At 34.8% G+C, this 12,835-nt stretch overlaps 1 protein-coding gene across 3 annotated transcripts in view; it reads left to right on the top strand.

Moving 5' to 3' along the window:
- The window catches only part of SLC25A21 (solute carrier family 25 member 21), a 251,729-nt gene extending 241,704 nt beyond the window's left edge, over nt 1–10,025 (top strand). For 2 of the 3 annotated variants that reach the window (XM_032187581.1, XM_032187583.1), the window contains exons 8-10: nt 4,462–4,643; nt 5,457–5,509; nt 8,003–10,025. In XM_032187581.1, coding sequence (XP_032043472.1) covers nt 4,462–4,643; nt 5,457–5,509; nt 8,003–8,073 — 306 coding nt within the window. In that variant the 3' untranslated portion in view covers nt 8,074–10,025. The remainder of the gene's footprint in view (nt 1–4,461; nt 4,644–5,456; nt 5,510–8,002) is intronic. The other variant, XM_032187582.1, reaches the window with a different exon arrangement.
- The last annotated feature ends 2,810 nt before the right edge of the window (nt 10,026–12,835 follow it).

Genomic DNA, 12,835 nt, shown 5'->3' with positions numbered 1-12,835 from the left:
CGGCTAACGTTTTCAAAAGTTAAGAAACTTGACGCAAATACTCTGCTCAAAGTCAGTATTAGTTTCAAGCTAAGTCCTGTAGACTGCTTTGCAAAAATAGCTTAAAATATTATTCCATAGATATTATTTATTCTTCAAGCAAATTGTCAGCAATTAACATTCTCCTTACTTAAAAAACCCTATTCTTTTATAATGAATTTATCTGTGAGGTGCCCCGAAGTACTAAAATATGTTTACAGAAGTATTCTTTCTCATAAAATATATACCTTCAGCAACATATATATATATATATATATAAATAAAAAATTTAAAAAAAGGTGAAAGGATTTCAGTTAGGCAAACTCACAGTTACTTTTCTTATATTATTGTGGGGTTTTGTTTTGTTGTTTTTTTGTGTGTGTTTGTTTTTTTGTTTGTTTTTTGTTTGTTTGTTTTTTCTTTAAAATGAGGTTAAAATATACATTTATTTGAGATACATTCTGCCACCTTTACTGAGACTGTACAGGGACTTCATTTGTAGGAGGACAAGGACAAAATGAGTAGTGTTCTTGAGTGTCTTTCCTGTTCAGGTTTCTCAACACTTTTATGCATGCCACTGGACTGTTCACATTATCTGTCTCTGGTTACCGCAAGCAATATACTTTAGGTACTTTGAGCTGTTCCTTTGAAGGTACCTACTTCTCTGCACTATATATAGTGAGTGGGGTGTTCCACCTTTGATCTTTTGAATTGCACCCAAGATGGGTGTCTAAATCAGCACAAATGTATTGACTAGGGTGCATCATTGTCTATTCTATAATGATTTTTTTGTTACTCTAGTCAGGAGCCATGGATCAGCATTCTGGTCATGCTCTCCATCAATAATGAATGCACTTGGATTCATGGTGACCCTACCAGTGGGCTAAATCAACTGAGTTCCAAGCGTACACGCCTTTACCAAACGGTTATTTCATTGCTGGATTATTACCTATGTTACTTATTGAATTAAGTGGCCTTCTTTCAGAACAGATTAATATAGCATGGAAGCTTTTGACTGAGATCAAAGATTTAAACAGGTTTTGACAAAGTGCCTAGCTGATAAACAAGTCAATAAAGAGGTATGGAAAGGAAAGCCTGTGGCTTTGGAAAATGAAACTGATAAATTAAAAGTATCTTCAGTGGGTGACAATCTTGTACATGGGTGTGTATGTGATAGATTTAGGGTTAAAATTTTCTGTTGCTAGAAATAATGGAATATAAAAGAAAGAGTTAAGCAGCATGTGATTTAAAATTTAAACTTACAAAGTCTCCACTTATTTCAAAGTGTTATAATAGGAGTAATGAAATATAAAAAGCAGGGATATAATATCTCAAAATTTCTTCTTCCAAACAAAGTAGGGAAATGCAGTGAGGCACACATAGATATGGCATTTATTAGTGATGCCTACTTCTCTATTTCTGAGGGCTGGTTATGCTCACAGGGCAAGGACTCAAGTGTATAGGAAATGTGATTGTGAAGGACATGCTAAAAAGGTAAGAGGATCAGAGATTACATTATCCAACCACAACAAAGTTATTCCATTAGGAAAAAGCAAACTGTCTGTTCATTTTCATGAGGTATACTGTACTGTGGTGTGTCACCATCTAAAATCGTGTTTCTGTTGTACTTCTTATTCTACTCATACTACAGAAAAATTACTTTTGCCTAAAAACTAAATGTTTTCCTCTAGTTCTGTCACTTATAAAAGCAAGGGAAGATTGTCAGAATATTTTTCTTTAATGTACCAAATATTTAATAGTCAATAATTGTTAAACTGCATGTTGCAGAAGTTAGTGACAATACCATGATGATAATCACTTCTGCTAGCCAGTTGCAGTGATAGTGCTAAGCAGATACGTTTACCTTTACCTCATGTCTCCTTTCACAGGGTCCTAGATTGCTGTGAATATTTTGGAATCTGACAATGGGATAGGAAAAGGATTGATTTTAGCGTAAAAAGAAAGATAGTGTTTCATGATTGCACCAGCTTGCACCTACATGATGGACAGCTGATGTTCTTTTGTCCATGTAAGCTTTGTAGACAGAGTCTATAAAGTATATTTGGAATTGTTTTGTGTGTTTTTTTTTTACACTTGAAAGTGGTAGCACATAAAAAAGCAACTACTCTGTGCTTTTAGGGAGAAAAAAAAAAAAAAAAAAAAAAAAAAAACTTTTAAATTATTTTAACAGCTAAATTTATTTGGAATCCGTTATATGAATGAAGTAATCTGAATGATGTGTGAATGCCAGTGATGAATGTCATAGAAAACCTTTCTCATGAGATGTCATAAAAAATTATGAAAGCTAGTGTAAACCATAGCACATTAGGTTATTATCCAGTTTTGTGAATACTCAAAATCCCTTCCAACTTTTTCTATGTCACAAATACTGGAATAGAAATAAAGCAATTTGTTTTCGTTCTCCTTTAGTTACAGTGGTGCAGTGTCAGGTTTCAAAAGAAACTCACTTGACTGGACACTCCACCGTATCCCATACCCTGTGGCACTGCCAGTCATAAAGCAGGCAATGCTGGCATTAGGAATTCAACAAAATATGAAAATGCTCAAATATAAGGGATTTTCCAGAAGCAGCAATGCTTGAAATTCCATGTTGAAAAAGTAATACTTTTGCCTGACATGTATTGCCTAGCCCAGAGGGCAGCCCACTGTACTTGGCACTACTGAAGAGGTGTCCCTTTGCTTGAAAAAGATATTTCAGATCATTCTAGACTATGATAAGTCAACTTGGCAAAGGCAGCCTCCTCAATGCTGCCTGGTATGAGGAGGTGAATGCAACCTTAGTGCCAGGTGTGATCATACAGCTGATGCTCAGAGTGGCGTGGGTACCACACTGGAAAGGGGCTGGAACACTGCTGCACCTGGCTTTAAAAAGTTTTGTTTTTTTTTTTTTCTTTCCTCTCTGGGTACCAGAAAAGTCAGCTTTATTTTATTTCCATTTAAACAAGTGCCACTATGTACAAAATAAACAGAAATTTTCTGCTAAGCTTTTTATTGATAAAGTTGTACGATTCTTTATGTATCACAAGCCATTCTAATTATTAAAAGGTATTATCAGTGTGTTTCATGTTTTGTGAAATCAAGGTGTTGAGTTTTTCTGCAAGTAATAAAATGCTCTGTTGGTTTTGACATTTCTCTCCAAACACCTGCATGGATTTCATCCAATGCATATCATGGAGGCTTTAACTTATGTTCCTTGTTGTTAATCTAGAAAGGAGACCTTCTTCATTGTTCTTTTTTTTTCACTCAAAAATGTAAAGGTTTAGAAAACACAGAGCTCTTTCGTTTCAATATTGTACTGACACTATGACACAAAAAGATCATCTATTATTTTACTGACGGTTTTCTATAATTAAAGTGACCTCATAAAAAAAATGGAACTGCATATATAGAGTTTTATATAGCAAAAAAAAGGGGTAATTGCTGCTGAACACTGATAGCAAAAGAAAAAAAAAAAAAAAAAAAAAAAAAAAAAAAAAAAATATGTGCATAGGCAAGACATGGGGACACACTTTCCAGTGGTTTCTATTACTTGTAGAAATACAAAGAGACTTGATACAAGAGATTTTGACTTTCAGAAAACTTTAAATTCTTTGATGTCATAGAAAATGCCAAGGTAGGAGGTCTTTCTGTAAGATCAAATAAAACCCAGTCAGACTGTGAACAGGGAGTGAGTGAAAAAGTTTTTAGATGCACTTCTAACCTGCTTCTAACTCTCACCCTGAACATATAGTAGGGTTCAGAAGCAATCTGTTGTGAATTCTTCAGCCAATTAGCTGAGTGAGTTAACTCCGTTTATAATGCACAGAACGTGGAGGCTCTCTTGCCGTTGTGCCGAGCTGGATTGTTAATAACAGGAAGCTAGCACTTCTCAGTACAGTGGATCAGCTACATGTGAAAATAAATGTAAAAAACCTGGAGGGGAATGGCAGCAGACTGAGATTAGCCTTTATTTAATTTAGCATTTGGGGGTCCAACACACAAATGAGCATTTTAGTAGGCTTCATGGTGGAAGTTGCTGTCATTTGTAAAATATTCTGGCCAATTAGCTAATAGTGTGCTTGGATTTCTCCTGTTTTGATACAGTAATACTAAGTACATTGTGAAGCCCAATTATACAAATCATCCCCATATGCCATACCAGTCTTTCTTTATGAACTGTGTTTATAAATCCTGTGTGAGGAAATGTGTACTTCAGCAATTTAGACCATGTGTAAAAACATAGCCAATAGGATTGTCAAGAAAACAAGTTCCAGCATAGGAAATCCTAATGTGTTCCGCTAAAATAACATGAGTGTGTTGTGTTGTGTGAGTTTTCTGATTAAATGCATATTACTTTATAGTGTTTAACCTGCATAGGTCCTTCCGTTTCCCTTTTTATTCTTTCCCTTTTTATTCTTCTCTCTCTCTCTCTCTCTTTTTTAGGATCCAAATTTGGAGTTTTTAAGGAAATTTGGAATTGGGCTAGTCTCAGGAACAATAGCCTCAATTATTAACATTCCTTTTGATGTTGCAAAAAGTAGGATTCAAGGACCACAGCCAGTTCCTGGAGAGATCAAGTACAGAACCTGTTTTAAAACTATGGCAACAGTCTATAAAGAGGAAGGGTAAAACATTCGTATTTTAATAAATGTCCAGACCTCTGTTTTAGTTCATATGGGTCCATAAAACCATGTTGTTATATTTCAGATTTCACAAGGACCGTTAAGCCACCCTGAACTCATGTATCAAAAGAGCACAATATAACATTTTAAAAATGTATTTTAGAATTACAATGAAATGTCTTCCTATTTCATGTGAACTTTCACAGAAGGCTTACAAGATGATTAGTAGGTTGTCAAAATTTGTGTTCAACACATAAATGCTTTGTACATCTCATGTAATTTTGTCAACTCTTCATTTTGTAAAAGGAAAATATCAACACAAAATAGAGTATTGCCCAGTTTAACTCTACTTGTAATTAGACCTCTGCACTTTTAAAATGACTGCTGAAATAATTGAACTGGGGACAGATCCTTGTGGCAGTAACTTTTTCCAACTTTTTAAAATATTTCTCAAGTGAGGACTGAGTTGTAGCTTTGATATTCAATTATAGCAGTCATTTTGTCCATGTATGCAGCTGTTGTTAACAGAGTTGTCTTGAAAGTAAAACCATCTCACTGATTAAAGTCATATTTCTGATTGGCTGGACTCACAACGTAGCTTTTGTGACTGAACATTGATTAACTTTTTCTCTTCATCTGATCTGCCTCTGTAAAATGTTAAAATCCAGATACTGCCTGCTATTGAACATGTGTAATTTCAAATAATTGCTTCTAAGTGCTCTGCCAGCATTTTAACAAACACATGCTAAAATTCCATTCTTCTTTTACAGCAAGAATATTGTTTGAAACGCTTTGTTTGTTTTTCTTCTGCTGCAGATTTCTGGCTCTGTACAAAGGCTTGGTTCCCAAGATCATGAGACTTGGTCCAGGTAATTTTTCCTCTCATTTCTATATTGTTTTTGTTCTGACTTTGTTTTCCTGTTTTTCAATTTCTTGACAAAATGTAGTAAGCATCAAACAAATAAATGAGACACTGAACCAGAAATCATCAAAATCTCTTTCATCTTTGAATGATTTCTTTTGGTCTAAATATGTGTCTAAAAAAATCGTTTACACATGCAGATGGGATGATCACAGATCCAAGTAACTGCTAGTTTGTGAAATTACTTTATTTGTGAACAAGCCAAAGTGCATTCATGCAAGTGCCAGAGCTGTGAAACCTTTTGAAGTGTTTATTAAAGCTTATCCTATTCCCTCTAATGTGATGTTTTGCTTTCACTAGGTCTATTCTGTACCAATGTAAAGTCACCTTAAAACACAGGCTAGAGTCTTTTCAGTATAAGTGCCCTCAACTAGTTGAGCCCAAGTGTATCACATTCCATTTACTTTCTACTTCCTGTGCTCTACTTGGTTTGTAAGGAACAAACCCTAAAAGGTCGACAGCATGGGCTGGGATTCTTCCCATTACACAGCACTAGAAGGCTAAGAGGACAAGGTTTGTTGATTGACCCCTTCTCACCAGTTGTTACTCCAAATGGAACACGGTGGCTGAAGGTTAGATCTTCTTTGACATCTAGACTATTTTGCTTAGGCTGCTTTTGATTAATGATGAAATCAAATCAGCAGGCCCTTAGACTTTGCCAGCCCAGAGAGGCAGTCTGTGTCAAAAAGAGCAGAAGCCCCAGTTTGAACAGTATGCCATTCCCATGAAATTGTAGTTCCAATTGTGCAAGGTGGTTTAATAGGCAAGAGCACACATGGTTAAAAGCAAGTAGGTACAGAGTCTGCTCTGAAGCATAAAGGAGGCATTAGGTTTGTCTGCAAATGTTTGCATATCCAGTCCTTCTGACTAAGTGCTAGACCATGCCTGGTTATTGTGCAGTGTAAAGGAAGTAGGTGGGGAGGGGAAGCAAGGCAGGTAGGCATAACTCTGGAGCTAAAAGCCTTTTCCCTCATGCTCTGAAGCTACTAAATTACATACAGGACAAAGAGCAGGCAGGGCTTCACTTTCCCAGTACCCGTTAGCAAAGCTGACTTTAGAATAAAACTTTTCATCTTAAAAGTGACATTGCATTCTGGCTCAGATCCAGCAAATCAGTTAAGTGTGTGCTTCATTTTAAACACTTTATTTATAGTTCCATTGACTAATAAGTAGATTTGGATTTCTGGTGAAACAATAAGGTAATCTTTATTGTGACTGGAAAGGTAATTCCTTCTTTCAACATGTGAATGCTTTCAGGAAAAGAGATACACAAACATCACACATTATAAGAACTGGAAGCAGCCCTGATTTGAGTTCAAATCACATCTTCTAGACATTGTGTCTATAATTTGTTTGTTGGTCAAAGCCTTTTGCAAACTTTTGCTCTGTCTAGCTAGCTGGGAGTTGCTGTTCACATAGCATTTCAAGTCTGATCATGGTTCATTAGGATAAATAACTGGGAAAACATGTGGTAGCTCTGTGTGCCTGGTTGTCTGAGCCTATCCCATCCACGTAGAAAGGTCAGACCAGTTCAGCAGAACTTATTTTTCAGAGGTAAGTGTAACCTGCTCAGTAAGCCAGCAGGCAAAGGCAAAAGAAATAAAATAGTTGTGCCCCAATGCTTGCACCCACCAGCAGTCCAGTATAACACACTTTTGTTCCTGCAGCCTAGAAGCTGATTCTCATTTTCATCTTCTCCAACTAGCAGCCTCTCTATATATGCTTAGTTATATATACATCTGAAATGTTCCCTTCTTCAGCTCAAATAATTGTTACAGCTCAGCTACAGAAGGGCTTTAGTCTGGCTCTCTAAGAGTAAACATCCTTTATTGCATTCAAGCTGAGATTCTGTACTGTTATCAGTTCTAGCAGATAACGCCGCTTCATCAAATCAAAACTTTGACAGTGAATTCATAGCTAGGTACAGTCACAAGAAGATTATATTCATTTCAATACCATGGTCTTCTAATTTATATGTGGTAAACAAACAGCATAAAACCTTTTGTGAATCTTACCTGGAAGTATTTTCATAACCCTGGTGATGAATTTTTGTCATGCCATCACTCAAGTTGTTCTTTCATGGCCAAATCTAGCTCTAAACAAACCCACAAATATACACGTGTTCACAGATAAAAAGATTCACTTGTAAAAGAACAAACACAAATGAATCTTGCAAAAATGTGAAGAAAAATATCTGAAATACACTGAGGGTAATTTTGATTTAATATAGAAGCTTTTCACATCAACTTTATGGTCTAATATCAAGAAAAATAGATATGGTTCAAGAACTGATGATTTTAATGAATTAGGGAAGTAGTTAGAAATAACTGTTTCGCAAGTAAGGCTTTGCTATATTCTGTCTTATACTACGCATTACAAACTCTACAAAATCTGGAAAATATTTAATTTTGTATGTAGTAAATAATATCTTTTCTTCCAGGTGGCGCGGTGATGCTTTTGGTTTATGAATACGTTTATGCATGGCTTCAGGACACAATTGACTCCAAGTAGTGCTTCTGAAAAATGTACTTTTTAAAACTATATGCATTCTAAAATAGTTTTTAATAAAGTCAAAGTGATTCTCATCATTATAGTTTTGAATGCCATCAGATTATACTGATGTTATTACAGCTCAAAACAGTTCTTTTTTCTCTCAAAACAGGTCTTCAGTTCTTGATCCAAAAAAATATTTAAGCATATGCTTTCCTGTAAGTGCATAAGTAAATAACAGAATTGGTATTTGTAATTTCTTTTTCTGTATCAAGAGAAAATATAAAGGAGACATAGAAACAAGATAATTTTTCGAAGACAAACTGAAAATTGTGGACCTTGAATTATGCTATGTAGTCAATACATTATTTTTTTCAAAATTACAGCTGGAATGGCAAAATAATGACTTTCAGAGTGTTTTGAAGAAGAAAACTGTAATAATTGGCTGGGACCAGATACTAAGATAGAGTAAATTGACAGCTCCATTTACTCCAGGTTACCAAAACCTAAAAACTGACCTGAATTCTAAAAAGTCTTGTGTCTAGTTTGGGTGCCATTTCCATTCAGCCCAGTATGATTTCAGCAGTGACAGAAGAGTTTCTTAAGTAGTTGGGAGTTGGGATAGAAAAAGAATAGCAGGACTAGCTACAACCTTAGAAAGACTCATGCTGTTAAATGTCCTGCCTGTTCATAGCTGTATATATCATATAAAGCTCACTTAGGTCACAGAAGATAGTGAACATAATTGGTCTGAATAAAGTTACATTCAGGTGTGTGAAGCAACTGCGGGAATCATAGAAGAAATGAGTAAATAAATTAACAGAAAAAAAATATTTTAGGCATGTAAGATCTTACTGAATTTTTGTCCACCTTCACTATTGCTTAAGAAGATGTCCTATCAGAAAAATGCACCTTGATTACCCCTTTTGGCTGTTTTCACTACTGTGGGGTGGAGAAACAGTGTTCTAGACTGACAGCATATATGTGATCTTAATTAACTAACCATACATCTCAAAGCAATGTGCCTTCCTATAGATAAAAATTATTGCTGTACAGCTAAAATTATTGCTTTTCCCAATCACTGTAAATATCACTATATTTATATTCAGTGAGGTACTCCTATCTTTATTAGCTATTCTAACCACCTCTGTGAAATATTTTTCTGTTATGCTAATTGAAGACAGTTTCATTTCATGCCACTTGACAGTTTCTTCTCAAGAACTCTTTAAGTAACTTAAAATTATGCAGCATTCTGTCATGAAAATGTTCCCTTTATATAAAGGCTTGTTGTCAAATGAATGCATATCTTGCACTTGCTGAAAGTTTCTGTATCACTCCATACTGTATTCACACTTTAAATGCTCTTCCTCTTATGGAGGTTCAATCCTAAAGAAATATCTTTCCAGATTGTTGCTTTAAAATGACAGTTCACATGTAAAGTCTCGTTTCATTAATGTTTTTTTAATGCATTAAAAAGTAACAAATAGCTAAAAATAGACATGCATTTTCAGCACTTTCAAGGATGCTTGTACTGACATGCTCAGTTAACCTCTCTTTTGTCTAAATTTGACAACAGCGATTTCTCATACCTATTCTACTTCATATATAAAATCAATTAAATTAGCTGTGTTGCAGTTTGTAATTTTAAGGAAAATGTTCATTGTTACACTTCATTATCAGTACTTAGCAAAAGAGAAGACACTACTAAGATCATTTTGAAAGTGAAAAGCAAAATGCTTCATAATTAGTCTTTTATTAATTTAGGGCATTCAAAATATAAAAATAAAAGACTTTAGACATACTGTATATACATATATAGCCTTCGGGTTTACATCCTTTCCAACGTGATTTTTTTCAGTTAATATCTCAGCCTGATCCTTGATAAAAAGAGAACCATTAGAAATCAGAAAACACAGCATTGTTTTAGAAAATAAACCAATGAATGTGCCTTTTTTATGTCTCTTCCAGGCCAATCCACCATCGCTCCTGGTGTAATATGAGGTCAGAATCAATTTTACACCAGGATCATGCAAACACTGTGGGGCTGTCACAAAAGGGAGTATTAGGCTTCACTGATTTATTTGAAAACATTTAATGCTCTAGGAATGGAGTCTAGGCTTTTTGTACTAAAAACTTAAATTCTGCACTCATGTATACTGCACATCTCCCAGGTTAACCCATTCAGCTCAGTGAGTTCATTCCTGATTTATACCCCTGTTTTTTACAACAGCAGATGACTTCTATTTATTACTTGAAAAACAATTTATCTTTTTTTCCTTTGTTTATTGTAAAGTAGCTTAAACTTGTATGGCTAATAAGCTAACATGCTGTGGTTTTCAGTTTACCCATGAGTATAAGCAGTAAGAAGAGTCCTTGGGCAAAGAAATATTGTTCATCATAGGTTTATATTAAAAAAATAGTTATGAAATCTGACCAACAAAAAGCCAGTCACCAAGGGCCAAGGTCAGGCACCTTTGCTCATTCTGAGCGACACTTCCTGCATGCAGTCCTACTGACTTTCCACACAGGTATAAGGTGGTATTTACAACAGGCAAATGCATGAAGCATAAACTGTACTGAAACAAGCAAACAGAAAAAAAAAAATAGTTAATGATGGTGTGTGTGTGTGTGTGTGTGTGTGTGTGTGTGTTCACAGATGAAGATTAATTAATAAAATGTCTTGTCCTGGCTTTAAAAAATTATCCCAATTAAGATGAAGACAAGATAATTCAAGCAACTCATACAAGCTGAGGAACTGTTCTTCTATCTTCCAAAACACACTAATGCCTCATGGGAATCTCTGATAAGAAGACATATCCCATAAATTTCCTTGTTGCACTGGAAAATATGGAAAACTTTTAACATAGGTGCACTTCACTCCAGGTTTGTGAATCCTTGGAGCTCAAAAATCTGCGCTTTGGAAGGCTGCTTGTCTTTTATCTTTTAATCACTTTTTCTTTAGATGTATATTGCCTATGTTGCATGGGTAACAATAGGTAGACTTTATCAATAATTCCATTATCCAGGAAAGAAAAGGTTGAAAGGTAAAATTCTATTGTCAACTAAATCAGTTATTGGCTCATGATCTTTTCCTTTTTTTTTTCTTTAAGTCCTATTTTATTTTTAGTGAAGAGCTAGTCTACAGTTAAACCAATTACTTTTTCATGGTGTTAGGGCTGCATAAACTTTTATCTTATTTCAACTTTATGTAAAAACAGAATAGGATCAGTCACCTTACTAATAGTATGGCAGTGTGGAAATACACTTGTGTGCAAATTTCATTGCAAGTAGTGGTTTCCAGCAAACAGTCTTTTAAAAAGTGTTCTACTGAATAGCAATGGCTTAAGCATCTCACTAAAGCTAACCAGCTGTAGAATTCCTTTGCTGTACTGAGGCCTGAGAGTATGGGATCACATTCAAGATCAGATCTTTCTTTCCTTTTGGCCATAATACAATACCTGTGTTCTTTACAGAAATACTGTTCAGTTGACTATTTTTTAAAGTAAAAAGCAAGGATGGCTGCAATAAGTGGATTCCATCTGTATTTCAGTGGATTTACTGTACACAACATTTGTACTGATTACTTCTATTGTTAGGAAAATTTGTCCACTGTTGTCTAGTGATGAAACCTGGAAATCTACAAAGAGAGGAATGTATTTTAAGAGAGGACTGTAGTTTACCTTACCAATGAATGAATGTTTAATATTGTATGTAGATAGAGCAATACTTGAAGAATGACGTTTTCTCCTTTGTTTTAACCATCTTTGCTGTAATTTAAGCTATTGCACAACATTTATAAAAATACACAATATATTAACATTCTATGAAGGATATGAAATCTCACACCAATCTTAATATTTTTTTCCATGTTCATATTCTGAACATACCTACAGCATGTGGAAAGCATTCTGGAATAATATTCAGAACTTTATTATTGCCCAAGGAAAACAGGTAAATTTTCGAAGATCAGAATGTTAGCTCTCTTGGGATAGAAGTTAAGAAGGTTTAAAGCAAGATAACTAGGACAGAGTACTTGCCACTGGATACAGAAATCTAGAAAGGGAACTTGTTAATATTAAATAATATCTGTGTTTGTAGCACCACCACCATTATACCTACAAGGGAAAAAAAATGATTCAGAACAACATTGTAAATTTCACCAGGAGCCATATTTTACAATCATTAAAGCAGAAATTAAAGACAACTTCTTAAATTAAAAAAAAAAAAAAAAAAAAAAAAAAAAATCTTGGGGCCAAAAATGCTGAACACAAGTGAGCTGACAATGACAGTATGATTCTGTTTCACAGTGGTTTTGCTAACTTACATGGCTTTGTAAGCATCCTTGCACGTTTCACACTAACAGCATTTTTTTCTCTTCAGAATTCAGTTTTGTTCAGATATTTTCCACCCATTTCTGTTTCTGTACTTAACATGGATGTGGTATTTCGTGAACATGGGAGGCTGGGTGCAACTGGGGAGTGTTTATTGACTGGATTTTTGCCTTTGAATCTTCTGCTAAAGAAATAACTGTATTTCATAAGATGGTGAAGCCTCACACAAAAACATGATGAAAAAAACTTACCTAAACTTCATCACCTGAGGCTATCACCCCACCACACAAAGACACAGAAAATAGCTAGAAAGTCACCTTTTTAACTTCCAAGAAAGAAAAAAAAAAAAAAAAAAAAAAAAAAAAAAAAAAAAAGTAAATGTACTGGGAAGTGAAAACAAATGCTGTCAAAAGCCTATATTTACAAATGGATAAAAGTACTAATGTATTACT

Source organism: Aythya fuligula, chromosome 5 (assembly GCF_009819795.1).
Source record: "Aythya fuligula isolate bAytFul2 chromosome 5, bAytFul2.pri, whole genome shotgun sequence".
In the NCBI taxonomy this organism is placed as follows: domain Eukaryota; kingdom Metazoa; phylum Chordata; class Aves; order Anseriformes; family Anatidae; genus Aythya; species Aythya fuligula.
Note: the sequence above shows the minus strand (reverse complement) of the source record. Positions and strands in the feature narration are given on the sequence as shown.